The 11849-nt window shown below is 39.1% G+C and overlaps 1 protein-coding gene across 21 annotated transcripts in view; it reads left to right on the forward strand.

Annotated features, from left to right (window-relative positions):
* LOC102497941 (myomegalin) overlaps positions 1 to 11849 on the forward strand; it is a 251520-nt gene that overhangs the window by 176690 nt on the left and 62981 nt on the right. For 20 of the 21 annotated variants that reach the window (XM_014583310.2, XM_014583309.2, XM_014583296.2 and 17 more), the window contains 5 exons: positions 743 to 834; positions 4576 to 4692; positions 4913 to 5050; positions 5965 to 6077; positions 7765 to 7892. In XM_014583310.2, coding sequence (XP_014438796.1) covers positions 743 to 834; positions 4576 to 4692; positions 4913 to 5050; positions 5965 to 6077; positions 7765 to 7892 — 588 coding nt within the window. Of the gene's footprint in view, positions 1 to 742; positions 835 to 4575; positions 4693 to 4912; positions 5051 to 5964; positions 6078 to 7764; positions 8270 to 11849 lie in introns of those variants that run through there. The other variant, XM_027767385.1, reaches the window with a different exon arrangement.

Consider the following 11849-nt stretch of genomic DNA (forward strand, 5'->3'; position numbering starts at 1 on the left):
CTGAGGGTATACAGTTACAATGCTGAGTTAAAAAATTATTTGGGTTAATTTTTAAATCATCTTCTGATATATAGATTTACTTGTTTTAGTACTTAAGTTTAGGCTTTTCCTCTTACTATTGTCAGATTAGTTTACACATTAAAAATGAAACATTAACATGATAAAAACTCAAATACATAAAAATATTTACTCAAAAATCCTATTTTATTTTATTGTCTCTCTGTCCTGTTTCCACCCATCCCGTGAAGGTGACCAATTTCATTTCTGAGTTACCTTTCTGTGTATCTTTTTGCAAAAAAAAAAAAAAAAAAAAAATCAGATGAATCCTGTGTGTGTGTGTGTGTGTGTGTGTGTGTGTGAGAATTATGTGTTTGTGTGTCTGTCTCCACTTTTCCTAATCCAAAACATACTATGTTAGGTATGTTCTCTTGTACCTAGCTTGCTTTGCTTAACATGGTCTCAAAGTCACTTCACCGAAGTTTATAAAGATCTGTCTTATTCTTTTTTATAGCTATATAATGTACTCCATTGTGTGACTATATTACTATTTAATTCTGTCTTTTTTTTATAATATGTATAGGTATTTTGTTACTACAAATCATGCTGCAAAGAACCAACTTGTGCATAATCTGTTCTTTAAACTGTTATAATGCATCAGAATAAATTCCTTGGAAATGAGGCAGTAGAGATCACATATGTTGATAGTGATTAAAACTGGCACTCTACTCATTTTTCATTTTAGGAGACATGGATACAGTTGCAGGTCTGGAAAAAGAACTGAGTAATGCCAAAGAGGAACTTGAACTCATGGCTAAAAAAGAAAGAGAAAGTCGGGTGAGTTTTTCTCTCAAGCCTCGAGCCTAATTTCTAATTCCTATTTTTTTCTTTCAAATATAATGTACAGTTTTTCTTTCAAATATAAGTACAGTTCTTCAAATATAATGTTGGAGTCCAAGTGCTGGGTATGCCTTTTTTCTTTTTGTACTAAAATCTAAGTTGCTTTATTATATACGTTATCTCAACAAGATGCTTTTGTTAATGGAGGACTGTTTAAACTTCTAAGTACATGGGGACCAGCAGGTGGTGTGGTGGTTAAGGTGCTGGACACTCCCACATGGCTGACCACGGTTCGAGTCCCGGACCTGGCAGCTTGCATTCTCAATCTTTCTCTTTCTGTCTTTCTCTGGTCAAATTAAAATAAATGAATGAATAAATAAAATAAAAATAAAATAAAATAAAAACTTCTAAGTACTGAGACAGCACATCTTTCTCTACCCATTGCTGCCCAGAATAAAATAGTTGTAAAGCACTTGTGAAAAAATGAAGTGCAATATAACCACTGCTTAGGATTATAACATTAGACCCACAAAATTAGTTTTAAATGAGACATTTGATTACAATCAACCATATTTATTGAGCACTCATTATATACAGTGTGCTGTGCTAGGTACTTAAATTAACACTGGTACAAAGTAAATGGTATCGGTCCTATTTCACAGATAAGTAGGCTGAAACACTGATTTAAAAAAAAAAATTGCTATAGAATATGTGTTCATAGGAGACAGATAGAAGCAGGAGTGGAGGGGCTGAGAAAGCATCCCCACCAGGGAGATGGCCACACCAGAGTTCCTTCTCCTCCATTCCTCCCGGGGTTTTGGGCTCACATGCACATGCACCTAGTGTGTTTTTCAAGCTATTGGGCTCCAGGACTCAGACTGCACAGTTGGCCATGTGGGATCCAGCCACCTTAACCATCACTCCACCAGCTGTCTCTAACACACTGGTTTTTAACATGGGGGTGAAGGTGCTGGACACTCCCACATGGCTGACCACGGTTCGAGTCCCGGACCTGGCAGCTTGCATTCTCAATCTTTCTCTTTCTGTCTTTCTCTGGTCAAATTAAAATAAATGAATGAATAAATAAAATAAAAATAAAATAAAATAAAAACTTCTAAGTACTGAGACAGCACATCTTTCTCTACCCATTGCTGCCCAGAATAAAATAGTTGTAAAGCACTTGTGAAAAAATGAAGTGCAATATAACCACTGCTTAGGATTATAACATTAGACCCACAAAATTAGTTTTAAATGAGACATTTGATTACAATCAACCATATTTATTGAGCACTCATTATATACAGTGTGCTGTGCTAGGTACTTAAATTAACACTGGTACAAAGTAAATGGTATCGGTCCTATTTCACAGATAAGTAGGCTGAAACACTGATTTAAAAAAAAAAATTGCTATAGAATATGTGTTCATAGGAGACAGATAGAAGCAGGAGTGGAGGGGCTGAGAAAGCATCCCCACCAGGGAGATGGCCACACCAGAGTTCCTTCTCCTCCATTCCTCCCGGGGTTTTGGGCTCACATGCACATGCACCTAGTGTGTTTTTCAAGCTATTGGGCTCCAGGACTCAGACTGCACAGTTGGCCATGTGGGATCCAGCCACCTTAACCATCACTCCACCAGCTGTCTCTAACACACTGGTTTTTAACATGGGGGTGGGGAATAGTCATATAATTAATAATTGCCAGATCTAATCTCAAGTCTCTTGTGACTCCAGATGCTTCCTAAGAAATCATTTTCTCAAGCAGATAATTTCCCCCAATTTTTGCTTTATTTCTAGCAATAACATTTCATACATTTTCTTAGGTGCAATGCAACTTCTCAGCTTTACAGAACTTCCCCGCCCCTGCCTTCCCTATATAGCCAATCACATGTCCAGCTATGATGTAAAAGGAATATTAAAGCCAAAGCATAGAGTTAAAGACCAAAACTAAAAACTTGTATGTTGGGACCAGCAGTTAGCGTAATGGCTATGTCACTGGACTCCCACGTAGTTGACCACGGTTCCAGTCCCGGACCTGGTGGCTTAAACTCACGCCAGGCTGTGCTGACTGAAGCATACCTGGTTTATTCTTCCACTGTGTACCATTAGGATAAGTTCCTCTACCTGCCAGGGCTGTTAGTAGAGGTGTGGACACAGGTCAGGAGTTACACCGAGCTCCTTCCACAACAGAAGGAAATGTAAAGAGACGTATCTCCTGCTGATGGGCCACAGTAGCCCAGAGCCCCCAAATAGGTGTGCATTATTGTAAATCAGCATGAGCCCACATGTGAGAGATCCTGTAAACATGAGACTGTAAGCATTGATGGAATTAGAAGATATATAAATAACATTTTTATTTCTTATACTTTAAAATTTTATATAGGGAGGTTCTTCAAAAAGTTTGTGGAAAACATATGTTATGAAAAATCTGCGTAGATTTCAAAAAATCTTATTCACCAAAATAAATCCATACTTTAATTCCACTTCCCACAAACTTTTTGAAATATCTATCTATCTACACACACACACACACACACACACACACACACACACACACAAAGCATTTTATCATAATGCCTAGGACAGAGTAAACATCCAGGAAATGTTACCAGGTATGGGTTTTATCGTGAATTTTTTTTTTTAAGGGAGATTTTTGCTATAGGGTGCATGTGCTCACTGGAGGGGGAGAGAGAGAGAAACAGAGACAGAGAGAGACAGAGGCACAGAAAGTGGGAAATCACCCCCTAGTGGGTAGCCCACGCTGCAATCCCTTCTTCATTTTCCTCTCAGGATCTTGGGCATGCACACACATGTGCCTGGTGTGAGTTTAAGCCACTGGGTCCGGGACTTGAACTGCAGTTGACTACATGGGAGTCCAGTGACATAGCCATTATGCCAACTGCTGGTCCCAATAGTGATCATTTTTAAAGTGTCATAATAAAGTCATGAAATAAATTTGATGTGTTTGGTAGCACTAACTGCAGTGAATGACTTCATTAAAGCCAAGTTTTACAGGGTCGAACGGTGGTGCAACAGTTAGTGCAGTGCTCCGCGAGGCAGTCCCATGCGAGGAGGTTCCTAGTTTGTGCCTAGGGGTCTCCCTGTGTACTCTGGGCAGGTGCATGCCTGTGATCTGGGGCTGGCTGAAGGCTGGGAATAGACTGTGGCATCAAAACCCTGTTGGAGGGGCAGTGGGGGTATAGTGGTTAAGGTGCCAGACTCCCACTTGGATGACCACGATTTGAATCCTGTACTTGGTAGCTTGAAACTCATGCTGGGCACATGTGTGTTCATGCCCAAAATCCCAAGAGGAGAATGAAGGAGAAGGGATTGCGATGTGGCCATACCCCATGGAGGGCTTTTTTTCACTTTCTGTCTCTCTGTCTCTGGCAAGCACATGTGCCCTATGACAAAAATCTTTTTAAAAAACAAAAGTAAACAAAACAAAAAACAAAACCCTGCTGGGGTTCTGCTCACTCATTCTCTCTCTCTCTCTCATTGAAGAAATAAGTGGATGAACTTAAAAACAACTCTTTCCGCTTTCTATAACACACCTTTTCATACAACACTGCATGCTTTTTTTATTGGGTCCAGAAGCATATTATTTATGTTCTTACTTTTAAAAAAAATTAACTGTCTGATAGTGATATAATATGGAAAAGCATTTGCCCTAGTGTTAAAATGTAAACGTGACAGGTACTGTTTCTTCGCCCACTGACTGCGGGATTTCGTCTCTCCACAGATGGAACTTTCTGCTCTGCAGTCCATGATGGCTGTTCAGGAGGAGGAACTGCAGGTGCAGGCTGCTGATATGGAGTCCCTGACCAGGAACATGCAGATTAAAGAAGACCTCATAAAGGTCTTTGAAAGCTTTTTAAAAACCATTGGAAACCTTTGCAGCTCAGAGTACCTGGAGGGCACTTGGATACACTGGATACTCTGAATCCCTTGGGCAGTACTTACTGATGCCCCACTGGAGAGCGTAGCAGACTATTTCAGGAGCATCGGAACCCGTGCTCCTCTGCTGAATAGTACCTTTATTACTATTTTGAAGTCTGTACTTATTTTTTGACTTCTAGGACCTGCAAATGCAACTGGTTGATCCTGAGGATATACCAGCCATGGAACGTCTGACCCAAGAAGTCCTACTTCTTCGAGAAAAAGTTGCTTCAGTAGAATCCCAGGGTCAAGAAATTTCAGGAAACCGAAGACAACAGGTAAATTACTAGAATACAAACCTTACTTTTTACTGTGCAATAAACTGGAGAAACTGTCAACTTCTACTGCTTTTGGAGGAGTCTGTTGATGGTGTTTCAGGGAGAATTTGTGTTGTAAAGCCCCGCACCTTAGGGTATGACACTCACTGTCACAGATAAGTCACCTTCTCAACTTAACCCTCATCTTCCTGTGTTTAACCGTATTCAGACTTCTCCCAATTTAAGAAACAAAAAGGGGTTGGGGGCAGCTCTGTCTCAAATTCCTTTGTCTAACCTTTCTTCAGTGCCAGACTTTTCCAGAAAAACTTACTTGCCTGTACTCCCTGTCTCCATCATCATCTTTCTCACTAACTACTCATCTCACTTGTCTGGCTTTCAAGTCTACCTTAAATAGATCTCTGCTGTGTACATGTGGTCATAGTTTATCTTGCTATAGCACTTACTACAGCTTATAGTGACACATCTCTGACTGATGAATATCCACCCCCACCTCCAACCAAATAGTAAGCTTTTCTCTAGAAGCTTGAACAGAACCTGTCACATAGAAGGTGCTCAGTAAATCCCGAATGACTGAATTAAGACTCATTTTTTCATGTTTCCCCTCTTGCTTGTCCCTCTTCCTCTCCTTTTTCTTAGCCTGTCCTGTGCTGCTGGCTTCTCTCTCCCTTTTCTCTTCTTCCCTCTTCCTCTTGTTGCCATATTTGAATTCTGCCTTACAGGATGTTAAAGATTAAAAAAGAAAGGACACATTTGATTTGAAAGTATGAAATACTATAGAAAGTTTAAGTGAGTAATAAAATAGTTTTTTAGTCATGATTCATGCTAATGCATTCTTTGTGCTTTCTTAGGATTAACTGTGGGTTCATGTCTCACTTTGCCATTTGTGTGTTGCTTGTTCCCTCTTTTTCTCTCAGTTACTACTGATGCTGGAGGGACTAGTGGATGAACGAAGTCGGCTCAATGAGGCCTTGCAAGCAGAGAGACAGCTCTATAGCAGTCTGGTGAAGTTCCATGCCCAGCCAGACAGGTAAGAGAGTATTTGCACTTTTTCCCTTTGGTAGGACCACTTGACTGTGTTATTAAGTCCAAATGCTTATGATATCAAAAAGGGGAGAAAAGAAAACAGGCACAGTTTTGGGGGCTACCCACTTTATCACTCATTGTGTTCTTCGTTCTTAGCCTCAATGTATAAATCTTTTTTTGTTGTTGTTGAGGTTTTTGCCTTAGGGTGTGTGTACTGGGAGAGCAAGAGAGAGATAATGAGTGGGAAAGTGAGAAATCATCCCTGGGGGAGGGGTGGCCATGGCATAATCCCTTCTCGTCCATTCTTCTCCTGGGATCTTGGACTCACATGCACATGTGCCTGGCATGAGTTTTAAGCCACCAGGTCTGAGACTTGAACTGTGCTTGGCCATGTGGGATTCCAGCAACAAAACTGCTATGCCATCTGCTGGCTTCCAATGTCTAAATCTTAACTGAGAAATAGTGCCTATTTCACGCAGCTATTGCAAAGATTAAATGAGAAGGCAGGTTAGGTTTCTACAACAAGGCTGAGTAAACGCTGTATTTATCTCTTTCCTTTCCCTGTTTCATGTCCTGTTAAAAGCTATTCTGTTATAAAAATGAGCCTATAAAGGACACTGATATTTATTTAATACCACTGAATATTATTGAAGAAAATATATTCATTGTCATGGCTAATACCATGCCAATATCACTGAAAATTATTGCAAATGTATCACTATATTAAGAGGTTTTTGCTGTAGGGTGTGTACACACACTCACCAGAAAGAGAGAGACAGAAAGCAAGAAATCACCCCCCCAGGGGGGATGGTCATGTCATAATTCCTTCTCCTCCATTCTCCTCTTGGGATCTTGGGCACGCATGTAAACGCGCCTGGCATGAGTTTAAGCCACTGGGTCCGGGACTCGAACCGCGATTGACTACATGGGAGTTCAGCGGCATAGCCATTATGTCAACTACTGGTCCCCAAACATATCACTATATTTATAATCTTCTTGATTTTTGGTCATATATATTATATATTTCTGATTCATCTTATATTCTCTTTATTTTTTCTCATTTTGCCTTCTCTCCTCGCTCCTTTTATACATTTTCAACTTTAATTCTTTTATTCTAGTTTTTTTGTTAGGTTTTAAAAATATTTTCTTTCTACCTCAGAAAAATGAAGGCAGAGGAAAAGTGTGATAGGACCACTTGACTGTTATTTTTTAAAAGAACCTTTGGATCTTTAATCTCAAGTTCCTTTTCAGGGTACTGTCAAGTTTGGTAACAAATGATAAAACAAATTTCTTCCATAGGAGTTCTACTTGGCTCAATATTGCTTCGATTTACATTTAGATTTTCTTGGGTTTTAGTTTTTCAGAAACTGAAGTTCTTAGTCAAATAATGAAGTTTCTCTTATGTGGGTTGTAGAAGTGTGAGATAAATCTTAAGAACTATACTTTTATATGAGATTAGCCCAGAATCTAGCATGAAGGGACAAGCTGTACAGAAAGGAACAGGCCTGCTAATCTACCAGCAGTGAACAAGAGTGCCACTACAAAGACTGCTTTCCTTGGTTGAGTCCTGGAGAACAGTTCCTTTAGAGTCTCAGGACGCACGGTGGCATTCATGGCTCTTTGGAAGCATATGTGGACTCCTTACATTTGATGGCTAATCCATTTTCCTTCCATGTGGCATGTTTAATCAGCTCTGAGAGAGACCGAACTCTGCAGGTGGAACTGGAAGGGGCCCAGGTGTTACGCAATCGACTAGAAGAAGTTCTTGGAAGAAGCCTGGAGCGCTTAAGCAGGCTGGAGACCCTGGCCGCCATTGGAGGTGGGGAACTGGAAAGTGTGCGAGTTCGTCACAAGCATGCCTTCTGAGCACTGGCCGGTCAGACTGCAGCCCAGGATGGAAAACCTTGTTTACACTAACCAGAGGGAGCTTTGTCTGACTTTGGCAGAATTAAGTGGTGACTTACTAATGATAGAACTGGTACTAGTAGCATCAACTACAAAGTGAAGCTCACTTTAGCCTTCCTGTATCCCACTGTACATAAATTGAATGGTGAAGGTGACCAAGTGTATTTGCACATTTTAAATCATTCCATTTTAGTTTTGCCACCCATCTTCGTTCCTTTTCCTTGTCCCTCCTACTCATTCCCTCATCCCTTCTATGGGCCAATAAAGTTTATTCCCGCCCCACTTTCATAAGCCATTTCATATGTTCCGTATCACGTCATAAATGCATGTGTGTGTATTATTTTTGCCATTCAATCAACTCTTGCTCTTTGAGTGAGAGCTGTTTTTTAATCAAATGAAAAAAGAGTTTCAAGATGAGAGACTGAAGAGTATAACTTTGCAAAAGTGGTATAGTCTTGATCAGAAGGTAATCGAAACCAGACTAGTCTTCTAATAGTAGTTTGCAAGTATTGGGAAGGCCAAGTTAAAGAGAAGAAGCACAGACTAACAAAGTGTTTATGGTAGACCTTTATCTCTGTTATACTGTTTCAGAGTTGATTATGAAATGACACAGGTGAAGATAAGGTGCAGATTAAATTCTATTTACAAATTTTTCTATATTGATCACTTTAGGTTTCTTTAAACCAAGGGCATGTTATTTTCATTAGAACATGACATCAAGAATGGTTTTCTAGGGACCAGCAGTTAGCGGAATGGCTATGTCACTGAACTCCCATGTAGTCGACCGTGGTTTTAATCTTGGAGCCGGTGGCTTAAAACTCACACCGGGCACATATGCGTGCGTGCCCAAGATCCCAAGAAGAGAATGGAGGAGAAGGGATTGCGGCGTGGCCATCCCCCTAGGGGGGTGATTTCTCGCTTTCTGTCTCTCTGTCTCTCTCTGTCTGTCTGGCAAGCGCACGTGCCCTATAGCTAAAACCTCTCCGAAAAAAAAAAAAGAATGGTCTTCTAGAGTTAGAATTCTCTGTGTACTAAGATAATTTCAAAGGTAATGTCCCCCTTTAAATTCAGTATTTTACCTAATAACGCATTTTAGCCAGACTGAGAGTGTGGCTTCAATGTGTCCATTTGGTGGTGGCATTAGATGGAGTACAGTATTTGTTACTATTCAGTGTCTATACGTCTCTCCATATTAAAATACACAACAGGCTTCAGGCTTTGATGTGCTTGAGTAGTTGTGAAAGTAACATTACAGATCAGAGTTCATAAGTTTTAGTCATTGCCTCAGTGCTTTCTTGCAGCAATATGACAAGTGTAAGGAAAGGGGCACTAGAGATTGTATTTCTGATGTTTTAAATGTCAACCGTAAGAAAAGTAATCAAGATTACTTTGGAGCTTTGTGGTTTCAACACCATGAGGTTTCTTATTTCTACTGGATGTGTTTCCTAGATTTGAAGCTGAGATTTCAGTTATTATAAAATAAACATGGAATTTGGGAAACAGATTAAGGCTTTCTGGGGCCATGAATGTGGTTGAGTATCCCTTCTAAACCATGTGGAGCACAGTGATTTTTTTTTTCCTAACATTTTTTATATGATACTTTCTTTCACATTCATGTGCTGCCATGGCTTGCATTACATCCTAAATTTTATCTGAGTTTCTGTAATCTTAGTTGTGCCTGGAACAGATAGCATCCAACTTCTGTTACACAGAGGAGAAACGTTCTGCTGGAGAGACACCCTGGAGTCTTCTTGCTTAAGTAGTTTGTAAAAGATCGGTAGCCATGAGCCTTCCTCTTGATGGATATGCATCTCCAGTTTTAATGGCCTTCAGGGTTTAAAGTGTCATTTAAGGAAGGAGACGTAAAGTATAAGCAGAACCATCCATTCTTCTTAGTCTGTCAATTTTAAGGGAGACTTTTCTATACAGAACTTTTTTCAACTTTCCTGAAGTAAAAAGGAGGTTAATGGAACTGTAGTAATATCATAGCCGATTAAAGACTAATCTGTTGTGTCTTTACAACATGGCACTTAGGAAGTTTTCTTAATTTTATGAATAGATCAAGGAAGTATCTAAGCATTATGGTAAGATTCAACATAGGTGATTCTTGGGTTCGAAAGGCTTGTAGTGATGACTTGAATTTATGCTAATTACCACTCTACTTCTATCAACCTTCAATAAGAGTTGGTTGATTAAAGAGTAAATTAAGAGTTGGAACTCAAAACCATGAGTGTGACTAAAACCTGGTACTAATTTCTGGTCTTGATAACTAGAGTGAATGAGGCTTGCAAATAGTGCTTCTTGAAGAGAACTTGCTGGTTTAACAATTTTGTGTGATAATTTGGCATCCAATTTGAGAACATGATTCTGATAAATTTTCTCTGTAACCCATAGATGGATGGTGCTGTGGTTGTATACATCATTTATATAATCATACTTAGTGTGATATAATATTCCATTCTCTTGTTAGGAGTACAGACTCACTTACTGGATTATTCTACCTTTGTCAGGCATTTTTCAACATTACAATAATCTTTTTTTTTTTTTTTTTTTGGAGAGGTTTTTGCTCTAGGGCGTGTACGCTTGCCAGAAAGAGAGACAGGGAGACAGAAAGTGAGAAGTCACCCCCCGGGGGGGATGGCCATGCCACAATCCCTTCTCTTCCATTCTCCTCTCGGGATCCTGGGCACGCACACACATGCACCCGGCATGAGTTTAAGCCCCTGGGTCCGGTCCTCAAACTGCAGTCGACTACATGAGAGTCCAGCAACTTAGTCATTACGCCAACTGCTGGTCCCAACAATAATTTTTGATTAAGCATTGTGTGCTCACAGAGCTTTGTGCTTGAATAAAAAAAATTAGGAAAGAAATATAATGAAGTAAACTTTGACTTAGGTCTTGCTTCATTAATTGGAATCATAGAACTTAAATTTAGAAAAATATCATACTGACAGATTTCATTTTTCTTACATTTTATTTTTGAATAATAGCAAATGTACAGAGTAATGATTATAAGAAATCAGGGTGGATGATATCTATGGTTTGTAGAACTATGAAATTCCAAAGGCCTCCTAAGAAGACTTACTTAACTATTTCTAAGTGAAATAAAAGTCCTTATGAGAGATATTTCTCCTAAACGCTATCATTTTGCAAATTTAAACTATTTATTGAAATCTGATTATTATTATTGCCTACTATAAGTCAACATTTGACTGATGCCCTCTTTTTAGCTAAATTATGACTTTTTAAAAAAGGCATAGTTGGACTGTTTAAATATATTAGCCATCTCTTTTAATAAGGTGTACTCTTACCTATCCCTCCTAAACACAGTTAGATACACATTCATATCCACACAGCCAGTGCTCCTCCAACCCACTTTTTATTCAGTGGTGGACAGCAGCAATATTTTTCAGTACCTCTGCTTCTTGGGAAAAGTGCATTTTTCCTTGTTCATATTTTTAAAAGATTTCTCAATTATAGATAGTAAGAAATGTATTAAGGATCAAGAAATCTTAACCTGCATGGGATATTAGATCCAAGCCACAATAAGTAGTTTCCTTAGAAGGTTCTTTAGTACATTCTACTTATACAGTTTAATCATACTAGGTCATTGGATAAGTCATGATGCATTTTTGTATAGAAACACATAGAAAAAATATATCATGACTTTCCCAACAACCCAATAAATGATCTCTAGCAGACATATATGAATGACCTATCACTTTCATGTTTATTTATGCTCCTAATTCAGTATTTGGGCATGAGAAATTTGGCTGATAGCCAAACATATTTTGTAGTAAAACAGTCCAAGAAAATTGATTTTAGTTCTCTCCACTTTGGTCTTCCAGGTTGATCTGGAATATTCTAATTA

The sequence above is a fragment of the Tupaia chinensis genome, unplaced genomic scaffold (assembly GCF_000334495.1).
Source record: "Tupaia chinensis unplaced genomic scaffold, TupChi_1.0 Scaffold144247_1, whole genome shotgun sequence".
In the NCBI taxonomy this organism is placed as follows: Eukaryota; Metazoa; Chordata; class Mammalia; order Scandentia; family Tupaiidae; genus Tupaia; species Tupaia belangeri.